The following is a 15840-nucleotide window of genomic DNA, read 5'->3' as shown; positions in this document are numbered from 1 at the left end:
ACTATTTCTTTTTGTTTCTTATTTGTGTTGGCACTTGCCGTTAGTTAATATATTATTTTAAAAACGATCAATGTATATACTGTTACAAAGTTGTAAAAATGGAAAATTCCTGGTTGATCGAAAAACTTTAATAAAATATATTTAAAAAAAAAAAAAATCATGAGGTGAATTACAATCGGCTCAGAGACTGAATGGACTATTCTTTTATCCGAAGTGGACAGATTTTCACACTTCCAAAGGGAACGACATTGTCCTTTGATGGTGATAATTCTCCTGTCCTTGCTGAAAGGTATGTTGTTTGACATGCGATGAACATGCCATGGGAGATCTCATTTTACTGCTGGAGCAATTTATTGAGTGCACTGGTTAATTTTGGCTGCTGCCTCTTGTGTTGCAGACTATGAGAAGACACCGAAATGAAGTCACAGTTGAACTAAGGAAGGTAAAGATTCAGCTTTTTCAGCAGCTATTTGCTGCACATTGTTTCTTTTTTATTTTATTCACGGGATGTGGGAATTGCTGGCAAGATGAGCCTTTATAGCCCATCCCTAAACTGAGTGGCTTGCTGGGCTATTTCAGAAAGCAGTTCGAGTCACCACATTGCTTACTGCCTGGAGTCACACACAGGCAAAGATAACAAATTTCATTTCCTAAAATCAACTAGTAAACAAGTTGGGCTTCTGCACCAACTGTAATTTTTAGTCACCACACTGTATTAGCTCTTTTAAACAAAACCCTGACTTTTTTTTAAAGTGATGGCATTTACATTCCCTAATTACCGTGATGGAATTTGACCTCTGATCCTCAGATTATTACTTCAGGTTCCGGGATTGCTTGTCGAATAATGTCACCACTTTGCTGCTGTATCTGCTACTTGTGTCCTAAGTATTTTTAATGTGTAACCAGTTAATGTAAATCACTTCAATTAACCTGTGGGATGTTGTGTATTTGTGTTTCTGATCACATATGGGCTCCTGGAACTTGAATATTATGAGGCACAAGTACATTCATCGCCACCCTGCTACTCCCACTCTGTGCCTTGTGCAAATGGCAGGTGGGTAGAAAAGCTGTGCTCCAAACACCTTCAGGCACTGTTGCTGCTTTGGAATATCTATCCGATTGCTGTCCGATGTTTTAGTGCTGCATCTAATGGCAGAGCCAGTGGGTGGCAATTTGCTGTTGGGGTGGGAGGGAAGGTTATCTGGGGAGCAGAGTTTAAATAGCTGTGACCGAATCACACTGCACAGAAGGAGGCTGTTTGGCCCATGGTGCCAATGCTGGCTCTTTGAAAGAGCTGTGCAATTATTCCCAGTCCCTGCTCTTTCCCCATAGTCATGTAAATCTTTCCCCGATATATTTCTGATGATAAACGGGTTAAAAGGATATGGGGAACAGGCAGGGAGGTGGATTTGACACCAGGAAGAGATCAACCATGATCTAAATGAATGACGGAGCAGGCTCGAAGGGCTGAATTGCATACTTCTGCTCCTCGTTATTATGTATTTATCAATTTCCTTTTGAAAGTTACTATTAAATTTACTTTCAGGCAATTCATTCCACATCATAACTTGCCACTAAAAAAAAATTCTCCTCGTCTCGCCCTCTGACCTTGTGTCCACTAGTTATCGATCCTTCACGGATGGAAGCAGTTTCTTTCTTATCAAAAATCCTTCATAATATTCTATTGAATGTCCCCTTAAGCTTCTTGACACCTGACAAATAATTCCTCTATTTTAGGATGGCACACTTTTTTAGGTTTATTCTATGGATATGTGCATGTGTTTAGCACAGGGCTAAATTGCTGGCTTTGAAAGCAGACTAAGGCAGGCCAGCAGCAATTCCCGTAACAGCCTCCCCGAACAGGCGCCGGAATGTGGCGACTAGGGGCTTTTCACCGTAACTTCATTTGAAGCCTACTTGTGACAATAAGCGGTTTTCATTTTCATTTTGTGTGTCATTAACGGAGAAACCATTATATTGCATGTATGGGATGCTCTGTTGTAAATACAGCGAGGGAAATGGAAAGTTGTCTGGCGAGTCATGTGCTCCATATGGTGAACTGAACCAGAGAGCCATCTTCTAGTGTCTGAAAATAGGGCACTTAGCAGAAAACTGTCAAGTTACTGGAGCAGTAATATATTTTGAGGTAGGGCCCTAGATTAAAGCATGGTGGTCGCACTGCGATTTGTTAAATATTTCACCTTCCCGCTTGAAAGAGAGTCATGTGACTTGTAAGTTATTATGAGTTAATTTACTGGAAGAGCCCCACCTTAAATTTCTTTAAGTGCATACATTATGCTAGAAGCTCTGAAATGTTCTTTCAAGTTGGGGGAGCAGCTAAGCACAATGTTTGCTTGCAGCAATAAGCACCTGAACGTGTCGGGTATGCATGAGAGTTTGTACTATCAAGATATCATACACATTAGTCAGCAAAGCATTTACAGCTTTAGGCTTCCCCTCTTGAGCACCAAACAGGCCATACCTAACACAATTGAGTGAAGCTTTGGTAGTCCAATGGTGAATTGTTAATACAGTCATTAAGATTTGACTCTTTATCTGTAATGCATAACTTGTTTGATCAGCCTCCAGACATGCATTCGTGCAATTGCGACATATTTAAGATGCATTTCCTGCATGTGAATACGTTGTGCTTGACTCATGATTGGAAATGAATGTGGTGATTGCCCTTCAGTCTCGCTGATGAGACCATATTCATGACTAGCAGATGAGTGTACAGGATGAGCATTTAAATTGTTTGCTGAAATAAATATGGAAGATATTTGTTGCTTAATTGAAAAGGGGCAGTTGAAGTTTATGGAGCTATTTTAATAACTTGCCAGATCAAAAGTTTTTGACTTTATCGGCCAGACAATATTTCTGGGTTATGAGATCAGTTTAGAGAAATTGAACCTCATCACTTTGTCATTTCTGTTCTCAATTCTGGAAAAGGTGGTGTCAGTGGTTTCAGATCTTTTGATTTTGTTTCTCACTTTTGCAAGAAAGCCACATAATGAATGTATTTATATAGAGATATATAATGCATATGCCTACTTTTTGACTTTCTCTACAAAGCTTTGCCTAGTTTCCCCCACATGTGCCTCCTATTTAAATCATGGTACAGCAATGTTGTTCCACTAATGGGAAAGTAAAATAAAAATCCTCCTAGCTGTTAGTTTCCCAGTATCTGGTGCAGTATCTGCTCAAGTTGTTCCGTCATTCTATTCTGATCCAAGTTACTTGTGCAATCCAAATCATAAGCACCGAACCCCAGCTCAGCAGTCACATTCTCGCCTGAACCATTCGCTCTTTGGTTGAAATCGCACGCTGGAGACTTGAGCTGATGCTCCGCTGTGGGTATGGTGTTAAACCAAGGCTCCATCTGCACTCTTAGAATGATCTTCTGCGGTTATTTCGAAAAGCAGTGAAGATTTTTCAGTATGCAGGCTGCTATATCCCATAACCAAGCCCTTAAACAAATGACTTGGTTATTATCTTGTTAGTGGGATCTTGCAAATAGGCAGCTGCATTTCCGACATTACAAAAGTGACTGCACTTCAAAAGTACATAATTGGCTTTAACGTATTGTGGGAGTTACTGAGGTTGTGAAAGATGCTATGGCAATTGGAAGACTTTCATCCTAGTCCTTGTGTGGAGTTATTGTCGCATTGGGCATAATTTCAAATATAACACTCCTAACCTTTTATACCGTTGCTTCTTTCTGCCAGAGATCATTTTAAAATTAATGGGTTGGCACAAGAGACTGTAAAAGGTGATTTCTTTCTACATGCTGCATTCTTGTCAAGACTAATGTGTTGCACATCCTTCATTGCTGATGTAGAATTGTGCAACGCAGAATGTGGCCATTGAGTCCAGTGTCAACATACAAATTTGGACCTGCAGGAGGCCTACATACTGATCTGATTGTAACCTCAACTCCCACATTCCTGCCTACCCCTGATAACCTTTCATTCCCTTGTTAACCAAGAATGGACCTAGCTTTGCCTTAAAGATGTTTAAAGACTCCTCTTCCGCTGCCTTTTGAGGAAGAGAGTTGCAACCCTCGGTGTTCTAATGGGTGACCCTTATTTTTAATCAGTGATCTCTGAAATTAGATTCTCCGACAAGAAACTCCCAGCGATCTTGTCAAGACTTCTCGGGGTATGATATGTTTCACTCAAGCTGCCTCTTACTCTTCTAAAGTCCAGCGAATACATGCCTAGCCTGTCCAACTTCAACAGACAACCCTGCATTATTAGTCTAGTAAACCTCTGAACTGCTCCCAATGGAATAACATCTGTCCTTAACTTCCGGTTGCGGCTATGCCTAGGTAGGTCGCACGTTCGGCAGCTCCTGCCGGGAACGGACTTTTGGGCTCTCCAGAGGGGCCCCAACGGCAATTGTTCAACGGCTTCCAGTGTGGGAAGGTGACAGCAAGGTCCCCCCGACATTATATGGATTGGACCAGGAGTGGAGCAGTTAAAAAAGTGATCCTGGTGCAGCGAAAAGTGCGAGGGAGGAAAAGCAAGATGGCGGCGGGTGGAGACCAAGCAGCGTGGGCGCAGTGGTCGCAGGAGCAGCAGGAGTTTCTTAAATGCTGCTTTGAGGAGCTGAAGACAGAAATGCTGGCGCCAAAGAAGGCGGCGATTGAGAAGCTTGTGGAGACCCAGAAGGCCCAAGGTGCGGCAAAAAGCCTCGGAAAACGAGGATGAGATCTTGGGCCTGGCGGTGAAGGTGGAGGCGCACGAGGCGCTGCACAAGAGGTGGGCGGAAAAATTTGAGGACCTGGAGAATAGGTTGAGGAGGAAGAATCTTAGGATTCTGGGTCTCCCTGAAGGAGTGGAGGGGCCCGATGCGGGGCATATATGAGCATGATGCTCAATTCGCTGATGGGCGCGGGAGCTTTCCCGAGGCCCCTGGAGCTGGATGGGGCTCATCGGGTCCTGGCAAGGAGACCCAAAGCCAACGAGCCGCCAAGGGCTGTAGTGGTGAGGTTCCACCGCTTTATGGACAGAGAGTGTGTCCTGAGATGGGCCAAAAAAGAGCGGAGCAGCAGGTGGGAGAACATGGAGATCCGAATTTACCAGGACTGGAGTGCGGAGGTGGCTAGGAAGAGAGCTGGTTTTAATCGGGCTAAGGCGGTGCTCCATCGGAAGGGGGTGAAGTTCGGGATGCTGCAGCCAGCGTGATTGTGGGTCACGCTCCAAGATCGGCACCACCCGATGAGGCATGGAACTTTATACAGACTGAAAAGTTGGACTCAAATTGAGGGTTTGTCGTGGGGGGATGTTTACTGTGTTTATTGCGTTTGGGGAATGTTTTCTTGGTTTGAGTGCTGGGTGGGGATGGGTGAATGGATCTGATGTGGGGGCTGTGGGAGAGTGTGGGCGTCGGTGTTGGAGGGGCAGGGCCCCACGGAGGAAGAGGGGGAGTGGAGGCCCGGGGATGGGGAGTTGGGGTAAGGCCGCAAAAAGGAGCTGCGCCAGAGGGGGCTGGGCCGGCACAGGAAAGCGCGGGCTTTTTCCTGCGTTAGGGAAGGATCGGGGGGGGGCCGCGATGCTGGAGGGGAGCGCATACTGACTGCCAAGGGGTGGGGTGATTCTCACACTGGGGGGTCGATGGAATGGTGGGAGAGGCCGGGGTCAGCAGGAGTCAGCTGACTTATGGGAGTATCATGGGGGGAGCAAAATGGCAAGATGTGGATCTAGAGGGGGGACGGGGTGAACAGGGTTGCTGCTGCATTGGCCAAAGGGGAGCTGGAAGTAGGAGAGGTAGTTGGGGCGGGGGTCCGCCGCCTGGGGGACTGGAGGGTGCGGGAGGCGTGGGCATGTGGCTGGCCTAGAAAAGGAGATGGCTAGTCGGCAGGGTGGTGGGTGGGTGGGGGGGGGGGGGGGGGGGGGGGGGGGGGGGGGTGGGAGTAGCCCCGCAATCCGGCTGATAACTTGGAATGTGAGGGACCTGAACGGGCCGGTCAAGAGGGCCCGGGTGTTCGTGCACTTAAAGGGACTGAAGGCGGACGTGGTTATGCTCCAGGAGACACACCTGAAGGTGGCAGATCAGGTTACGCTGTGAAAGGGATGGGTAGGGCAGGTCTTTCATTCAGGGCTGGATGCGAAGGACAGAGGGGTTGCAATACTGGTGGGGAAGGGGGTGTCGTTTGAGGCACTGAATATTGTAGTGGATAATGGAGGTCGATATGTGATGGTGATTGGTAGGTTGCTGGGGGTGCGGGTGGTGCTGGTGAACGTATATGCCCTGAATTGGGATGATGCCGGATTTATGAAACGCATGCTGGGTCGGATTCCGGATCTGGAGGTTAGGAAGCTTCTAGGTCCAGGACGGGTAAGAGGCCGGCTGCGGCCAAGGTGCTCGGGGTTTATGGACCAGATGGGGGGAGTGGATCCATGGAGGTTTGTCAGGCTGCTGGCCAGGGAATTTTCCTCCTTTTCCCACGTCCATGGAGCCTACCCCCGGATAGTTTTTTCATCTTGAGTAGGGCGCTAATCTCGAAAGTGGAGGGAACGGAATATTCGGCCATAGCCATCTCGGACCACGCCCCGCATTGGGTGGAGCTGGAGTTGGGGGAGGAGAGGGACCAGCGCCCGCTGTGGCGCCTTGATGTGGGACTATTGGCGGATGAGGGGGTGTGCGGGCGGGTGCGGGGGTGCATTGAAAGATATTTGGAGGCCAACGACAACGGTGAGGTGCAGGTGGGGGTAGTCTGGGAGGCGCTGAAGGCGGTGGTCAGGGGAGAGCTAATCTCCATTAGGGCCCACAGGGAGAAGAGGGAGGGAGAGGTTGGTTGGGGAGATTTTAAGGGCGGACAGGAGTTATGCAGAGGCCCCCGAGGAGGGGCTACTCGGAGCGACGGAACCTCCAGACGGAGTTCGACCTGTTGACCACTGGGAAAGCAGAGGCACAGTGCAGGAAAGCGCAGGGGCGACATATGAGTCTGGGGAGAAGGCGAGTCGGATGCTGGCACATCAGCTTCGTAAGAGTGAGGCAGCGAGGGAGATTGGTGGAGTTAAGGATAGAGGGGGGAATACGGTGCGGAGTGCGGTGAGAATAAACAAGGTATTTAGGGACTTCTATGGGGATCTGTACAGGTCTGAGCCCCCAGCGGGGAGGAGGGGATGCGACGATTCCTAGATCAGCTGAGGTTCCCGAGGATGAAGGAGGTGGCTGGTTTGGGGGTGCAGATTGGGCTGGAGGAGCTGGTTAAAGGATTGGGGAGCATGCAGGCGGGGAAGGCCCCGGGGCCGGATGGGGTCCCGGTTGAATTCTACAGGAAATACGTGGACCTGCTGGGCCCGTTGCTAGTGAGGACTTTCAATAAGGCGAGGGAGGGGGGGGACCTTGCCCCCGATAATGTCTAGGGCGCTGATTTCTTTGATCCTGAAGCGGGACAAAGATCCACTGCAATGTGGGTCGTATGTGGAGGGGGAAGCGGAGGTAGTGGCAGCTATGGACGCGGAGAAGGCCTTTGACCGGGTGGAGTGGGTGTATCTTTGGGAAGTGTTGCGGAGGTTTGGGTTCAGGGAGGGGTTCATCAGTTGGGTCAGGCTGCTATATAGAGCCCCGGTGGCGAGTGTGGCTACAAATCGGCGGAGGTCGGAGTACTTTCGGCTGTACCGGGGGACGAGGCAGGGGTGCCCCCTATCCCCCTTGTTGTTTACACTGGCAATTGAGCCTCTGGCCATGGCACTGAGGGAGTCCAGGAAATGGAGGGGACTGGTCCGAGGGGGAGAGGAACACCGGGTGACGTTGTATGCTGATGACCTGTTGCTGTATGTGGCAGACTCAGTGGAGGGGATGGCGGAGGTCATGCGGATCCTAAGGGAGTTTGGGGACTTTTCGGGATATAAACTCAACGTAGGGAAGAGTGAGCTCTTTGTGGTGCATTCAGGAGACCAGGGAAGGGGGATAGACGAGCTAACGCTGAAGAGAGCGGAAAGGAGCTTTCGGTATCTAGGGATCCAAGTAGCAAGGAGTTGGGGGGCCCTGCATAGGCTCAATTTGACGTGGTTGGTGGAGCAGATGGGGGAGGATTTTAAAAGATGGAATATGCTGCCACTCTCGCTAGCGGGTAGGGTGCAGTCGGTCAAAATTACGGTCCTCCCGAGGTTTCTCTTTGTGTTCCAGTGCCTTCCCATTATGATCCCCAAGGCCTTTTTCAAACGGGGAAGTAGGAGCATCATGAGTTTTGTGTGGGCGAATAAGACCCCGAGGGTGAAGGAGTGTTTCTGGAGCGTAGCAGGGACAAGGGGGGGCTGGCGCTGTAGCATTTGTGCGGCTATTATTGGGCAGCCAATGTGGCGATGATCCGTAAGTGGGTAATGGAGGGAGAGGGGGCGGCGTGGAAGAGGCTAGAGATGGCGTCCTGTGTGGGCACGAGCCTGAGGGCGCTGGTGACGGCACCGCTGCCGCTCTCGCCGACAAGGTACACCATGAGTCCGGTGGTGGCGGTGACGCTGAAGATCTGGGGGCAGTGGAGACGACACAGGGGCGAGGTGGGAGCCTCGGTTTGGTCCCCGTTTCGGGAGAATCATCGGTTCGTCCCGGGACGGATGGATGGGGGGTTTTGGAGCTGGCATCGGGCGGGAATTAGAAGAATGGGGGACCTGTTCATCGATGGGACGTTTGCGAGCCGAGGGGCGCTGGAGGAGAAGTTTGGGCTACCCCCGGGAAACGCTTTCATAGAATATCATAAGGTACATGCAAGTTTGTGAGGTGGCAGGTGAGGGAATTCCCGCTGCTCCCGGCACACGGGATTCAGGACAGGGTGATTTCGGGTGTATGGGTTGGAGAAGGCAAAGTTTCGGCGATTTACCAGGAGCTGAAGGAAGAGGAGGAGGCCTCGGTGGAGGAGTTAAAGGGCAAGTGGGAGGAGGAGCTGGGGGAGGAGATAGGTGAGGGTCTGTGGGCTGATGCCCTGAGTAGGGTTAATTCTTCCTCCTCTTGCGCCAGGCTCAGCCGAATACAGTTCAAAGTTACTCGCAGAGCGAATATGACAGGGGCGAGGTTGTGTAGGTTCTTTGGGGTGGAGGACAGATGTGGGAGGTGCTCGGGAAGCCCGGCAAATTCCGTCCATATGTTCTGGTCGTGCCCGGCACTGGATGGGTTTTGGAGGGGTTTTGCGAGGACTATGTCCAAGGTGGTGAAAGCCCGGGTCAAGCCGAGCTGGGGGTTGGCATTATTTGGGGTAACGGACGAGCCGGGAGTGCAGGAGGCGAAAGAGGCCGGCATTCTGGCCTTTGCGTCCCTGGTAGCCCGGCGGAGGATTTTGCAATTATGGAAAGATGCGAAGCCCCCTAGTGTGGAAGCTTGGATTAATGACATGGCAGGGTTCATCAAGCTGGAGAGGATAAAGTTTGCCTTGCGACGGTCTGCAGGGGTTCCTCACGCGATGGCAACCGTTCCTAGACTATCTCGCGGAGTGTTAGGAGGAGGTCAGCAGCAGCAGCCCCGGGGGGGGGGTGGGGTTCTTTTGGGGGGGCGTTTGGGTGGGTGGGGGGGCGTTTGGGTGGGTGGGGGGGTTTCCCTATTGGTGTTTTTAAATGTCATATGGGGGTTATTGTATATGGGGGAAATCCAATGTATAATTTTTGATTGTTGTGTTCTTGTTTCTTTTTGTTGGGGGGAGGGCGGTTTGTTGAAAAATTTGCATAAATATGTATTTTTTAAAAAACATCTGTCCTTAAACAAGGAGACCAATACTGTACAGAGCACTCCAGATATGGTCTCACCAAAGTTCTGCATAACTGAAGAACAACCGTCCTATTTTTGTTTTCAATTCTCCTTGCAATAAATGATAACCTTTCCTAATTATTTGCTTTATCTGCATACTTGTCTTTTGTGATTCATGCGCTTTGCTCTGGATCCCTCTGCATCTCAGCTCTGTAATCTCTCACCATTTAGATAATATGCTTTTTTATTTTTCCTGCCAAAATAAACAGTTCCCATTTTCCCACATCATATTACGTTCACCAGGTCTTTGACCACTCACGTAATCTATCTATATCCCTTTTGTAACTTCCTTGTGTCCTCTTCACACTATTACCCTACCTATCTTTGTGTTATCTGCAAATTGAGCAACCATACCTTTGGTCCCTTCATCCAAATCATTTGTATAAATTGTAGGTTCAGTCTCCAGCACTGATTCCTGTGGCACACCAATCATTACATCTTATCAACCAGAAAATGTCCCATTTATGTTTACCCTCTGATTCCTCTTAGCTAGCCAATCTGGTATCCATGCCAATATGTTGCCCCTCCACCATAAGCTTTTATTTTTTGCAATAACCTTTGATGTGGCATCTTGTTGAACCTCTTCTGGAAATCAAAATACAGTACACCCACCATTCCTGTTTATACGCAACATGTGTCACTTCAAAGAACTCCAGTAAATTGGTTAAACTGTGTTGACTCTGCCTGATTACCGTCAAGTTTTCCAAGTGTCCTGCTGTAACGTCTTTATAGCTTCTAACATTTTCCCTATAACAGATGTTAAGCTAACTGGTCTGTAGTTTCCTGCTATCTGTCTCCCGTCCTTTTTGAATAAAGCAGTTACGTTGTCTACATTCCAATCTAACGGAACCTTCCCCAAATCTAAGGACGTTTGGATCAGAAGAGACTGTTACTAAGGTGGAAGCCCATGGAGTTGAGGGCAAATTATTAATATGGTTCGGAAATTGGTTGAGTGGCAGGTGACAGAGTGGGGATAATGGGTAATTACTCTAATTGGCAGGATGTGACTAGTGGTGTATCACAGGGATCTGTGTTGGGGCCTCAATTATTCACATTCATTAATTACTTGGATGATGGCATGGAAAATCATGTATCCAAATTTGCTGCTCATACAAAGTTAGTGGCATAGTAGACAGTCTTGATGACAGCATAAAATTACAAGGAGATATTGACAAACTAAGTGAATTGTGGCAGATGGAATTCCATGTATGCAAGTGTGAGGTTATCCATTTTGGAGCAAAGATAAAGCAGAGTACTTTCTAAATGGAAAGAGGTCAGGTACAGTGGATGTCCAAAGAGACTGGAGGGTTCAGATGCATAAACCCTTTAAATGCCATGAACAAGTTCAGAAAATAATCAAAATGGCCAATGGAATGCTAGCCTTTATATTTAGAGGATTGGCATATAAAGACACACAAGTTATGCTGCAGCTATACAAAACCCTGACTGGATCCCACTTGGAGTACCATGAACAATTCTGGGCACCACACCTTTGGCCTTGGCCGGGGTGCAATGTAGGTTTACAAAAATGACACCTTATCTACAGGTGTTAAGTTACGAGGAGAGATGACTTAAATTAGACCTGTTTTCGCTAGAATTTATAGGGTTAAGAGGTGATCTGATCAAAGCAGTCAAGATATTGACAGAGAAAGACAGAGTAGATAAAGATAAACTATTTGTCACTGGTTGGAGATTCTAATACTAGGGGACATAGTCTAAAAATTATGGCCCGACCGTTCAGGAGAGATGTTAGGAAGAACTTCTTCACGCAAGGGGTAGTACAGGTTTGGAACTAGATCAATTGTTCATTTTAAATCTGAGCTAGATAGATTTTTGTTAATCAAAGATATTAAGGGATTAGGCTCATATGGAGTTAGACCATAGATCAGCCATGATCTCGTTTAATGGCGGGATAGGCTCGAGGGGCTGAATGGCTTACTACTGTTCTTGTGTGCAGTCTGTCCTTTAGGGAACAAAATCAGCCATCCTTACCTGGCCTGGCCCAAATGGGACTCCAGACCCACAACAATGAGGTTGACTGTTAAATGCCACCTGAAATGGCCTAGCAAACCACTCCGTTGTATTCGACCGCCAGGAAATCACAAAACAAGATTGAAACCAGATGGACCACCCATCATCGACCCAGGCATCAGAAACAGGAAACCAACCCTGCCGACCCTGCAATGTCCTCCTTGTTAGCATCTGGGGTTTGTGCCAAATTTGGGAGAGTTGTCTCTCAGACGAGTTTTTAAAACTAAATTTAGAGGGCCCAATTCATTTTTTCCAATTAAGGGCAATTTAGCGTGGCCGATCCACCTAGCCTGCACATCTTTGGGTTGTGGGGACGAAACCCACACAAACACAGGGAGAATGTGCAAACTCCACATGGACAGTGACCCAGAGCCAGGATCGATCCTGGGACCTCGGTGCCTTGAGACAGCAGTGCTAACCACTGCCACCATGCTGCCTATCTCACAGACTAGTTAAGCAACAGTCTGACATAGTCATCCTCACAGATACATACCTTACAGACAATGTCCCAGACACCACTATCATCATTCCCGGGTATGTCCTGTCTCAACGGCAGGACAGACCCAGCAGAGGTGGCATCACAGTGGTATACAGTCGGGAGGGAGTTAGACCATAAGGAACAGAATTAGGCTATTCGGCCCATTAAGTCTGCTCTGCATTTAATCATGGCTGATAAGTTTCTCACTCCCATTCTTCTGTCTTCTCCCCATAACCCTGATCCCCTTATTAATCACAAACCTATCTATCTCTGTCTTAAAGACACTCAGTGATTTGGCCTCCACAGCCTTCTGCGGCAAAGAGTTCCACAGATTCACCACTCTCTGGCTGAAGAAATTCCTCTTCATCACTATTTTAAAGGATCGTTCCTTTAGTCTGAGTCTTTGCCCTTGGGTTCTAGTTTTTCCTACTAGTGGAAACATCCTCTCCATGTTCACTCTATCTAGGCCTCTCCGTATCCTGTAAGTTTCAGTAAGATTCTCCCCTCATCCTTCTAAACTCCAATGACTACAGACCCAGAGTCCTCAACTGCTCCTCGTATAACAAGCTCTTCATTCCAGGGATCATTGTTGTGAACCTCCTCTGGGCCCTTTCCAAGGTCAGCACATCCTTAGATACGAGGCCCAAAACTGCTCACAATACTTCAAACCAATTGAGTTGTCCGGAATCCTCAACATCAACTCTGGATCCTATGAAGTCTCATGGCTTCAGGTTAAATATGGGCAAGGAAACCTCCTGCTGATTACCACGTACTGTCCACCATCAGCTTATGAATCGGCACTCCTCCATGCTGAATACTACTTGGAGGAAGCACTGAGGGTGGCAAGGACAGTGTACCCTGGGCAGGGGACTTCAGTGTCCCATCACCAAGAGTGACAGTACTGGCTGAGTCCCAAAAGACATAGCTACGAGACTGGGTCTGCGACAAGTGGGGAAAATGTACTTGACCTCATCCTCACCAACCTGCCTGCTGCAGATGCCGATGACAATCTCGGTGTCAGTGACCCTGCACAGTCCTTGTGGAGACAAAGTCCTGTCTTCACATTGAAGATACTGCCCATCATGTATGGCACTACCAACATGCTAAATGGGATAGACTTCGAACAGATGTCGAAACAAAGACTGAGCATCCATCAGCCGCTGTGGAACATCAACAGCAGAATTGTACTCGACCACAATCTGCAACCTCCTGGCCTGGCAAGGGTGGCACGGTGGTACAATGGTTAGCACTGCTGCCTTACTGTGCCGAGGAACCAGGTTCAATCCCGGCCCTAGGTCAATGTCCGTGTGGAGTTTACACATTCTCCCTGTATCTGCGTGGGTCTCACCCCCACAACCCACAAAGATGTGCAGGGTAGGTCAATTGGCCACGCTAAATTGACCCTTATTTGGAAAAAAAGAATTGGGTACTCTAAAATTTTTTAAAAACAACCTCATGGCCTGGCATATCCCCCACTCTACCATTACCACCAAGCCAGGAGATCAACTCTAGTTCAATGAAGAGTGCAGGAGAGCATGCCAGGAGCAACATCAGGCAAACCAAAAGATTTGGTGTCAACCTGATAAAGCTACAACACATAATAGACAGAGCTAAGCGATTCCACAGACCGCATCGGATCTAAGCTCTGAAGTTCTGCCACATGCACCCATGAATGGTGGTGGACAATAAAACAACTCACTGGAGGAAGAAGCTCCACAAATATCCCCATCCTCAATGATGGAGCAACCCAGCACATCTGTGCAAGAGTCGAGGCTGAAGCATTTGTAACAATCTTCAGCCAGAAGTGCCGAGTGGATGATCCATCTCGGTCTCCTCCGAAGGTCCCCAGCATCACAGATGTCAGTCTTCAGCCAATAAGATTTACTCTTCGTGATGTGAAGAAACAACTGAAGGCACTAGATACTGCAAAGGCTATGGGCCCTGACAATATTCTGGCAACAGTACTGAAGGCTTGTGCTCCAGAACCTGCCGCACCCCTAGCCAAGCTGTTCCAGTACAGCTACAACACTGGCATCCATCCGGCAATGTGGAAAATTGTCCAGGTGTGTCCCGTACACCAGAAACAGAACAAATCCAACCCAGCCAATTATCGATCAGTCCATTCTCCATCATCAACAAAGTGATGGAAGGAGTCATCAACAATGCTCATCAAGCGGCACTTATCTCAGCAATGACCTGCTCATGGACGCTCGGTTTGGGTTCTGCCAGGGTTACTCAGCACCTAACCTCATTACAATCTTGGTTCAAACATGGACAAACATGCAAAGATGATTCTGGATAGGAGCGAAAGCAACCGGGTAGTTGTTATGGGGTACTTTAACTTTCCAAATATTGACTGGAAACGCTATAGTTCGAGTACTTTAGATGGGTCCGTTTTTGTCCAATGTGTGCAGGAGGGTTTCCTGACACAGTATGTAGATATTCCAACGAGAGGCGAGGCCCTATTGGATTTGGTACTGGGTAATGAACCAGGACAGGTGTTAGATTTGGAGGTAGGTGAGCACTTTGGTGATAGTGACCACAATTCGATTACATTTACTTTAGTGAAAAGGGATAGGTATATACCACAGGGCAAGAGTTATATCTGGCGGAAAGACAATTATGATGCGATGAGGCAAGACATAGGATGCATCGGATGGAGAGGAAAACTGCAGGGGATGGGCACAATGGAAATGTGGAGCTTATTCAAGGAACAGCTACTGCGTGTCCTTGATAGATATGTACCTGTCAGGCAGGGAGGAATTGGTCGAGCGAGGGAACCGTGGTTTACTAAAGCAGTCGAAACACTTGTCAAGAGGAAGAAGGAGGCTTATGTAAAGATGAGACATGAAGGTTCATTTAGGGCGCTCAAGAGTTACAAATTAGCTAGGAAGAACCTAAAGAGAGAGCTAAGAAGAGCCAGGAGGGGACATGAGAAGTCCTTGGCAGGTAGGATCAAGGATAAACCTAAAGCTTTCTATAGATATGTCAGGAATAAAAGAGTGAGTAGGGTAAGAGTAGGGCCAGTCAAGGACAGTAGTGGGAAGTTGTGCGTGGAGTCCGAGGAGATAGGAGAGGCGCTAAATGAATATTTTTCGTCAGTATTCACACAGGAAAAAGACAATGTTGTCAAGCAGAATACGGAGATTCTGGCTACTAGACTAGAAGGGCATGAGGTTCATAAGGAGGAGGTGTTAGCAATTCTGGAAAGTGTGAAAATAGATGAGTCTCCTGGGCCGGATGGGATTTATCCTAGGATTCTCTGGGAAGCTAGGGAGGAGATTGCTGCGCCTTTGGCTTTGATCTTTAAGTCATCTTTGTCTACAGGAATAGTGCCAGAAGACTGGAGGATAGCAAATGTTGTCCCCTTGTTCAAGAAGGGGAGTAGAAACAACCCCGGTAACTATAGACGAGTGAGCCTTACTTCTGTTGTGGGCATAATCTTGGAAAGGTTTATAAGAGATGGGATGTATAATCTGGAAAGGAATAATTTGATTAGAGATAGTAAACAATTTTGTGAAGGGTAGGTCGTGCCTCACAAACCTTATTGAGTTCTTTGAGAAGGTGACCAAACAGGTGGATGAGGG

At 47.9% G+C, this 15840-nt stretch overlaps 1 protein-coding gene across 1 annotated transcript in view; it reads left to right on the top strand.

Moving 5' to 3' along the window:
* The first annotated feature begins 268 nt into the window (after positions 1 to 268).
* kpna3 (karyopherin alpha 3 (importin alpha 4)) overlaps positions 269 to 15840 on the top strand; it is a 167337-nt gene continuing 151765 nt past the window's right edge. Inside the window, exons 1-2 of the mRNA XM_072514225.1 lie at positions 269 to 289; positions 398 to 442. Coding sequence (XP_072370326.1) covers positions 401 to 442 — 42 coding nt within the window. The 5' untranslated portion in view covers positions 269 to 289; positions 398 to 400. The remainder of the gene's footprint in view (positions 290 to 397; positions 443 to 15840) is intronic.

Source organism: Scyliorhinus torazame, chromosome 8, assembly GCF_047496885.1.
Source record: "Scyliorhinus torazame isolate Kashiwa2021f chromosome 8, sScyTor2.1, whole genome shotgun sequence".
Lineage (NCBI taxonomy): Eukaryota > Metazoa > Chordata > Chondrichthyes > Carcharhiniformes > Scyliorhinidae > Scyliorhinus > Scyliorhinus torazame.
The sequence above is the reverse complement of the archived record's forward strand: the minus strand, read 5'-3'. Positions and strand labels throughout refer to the sequence as shown.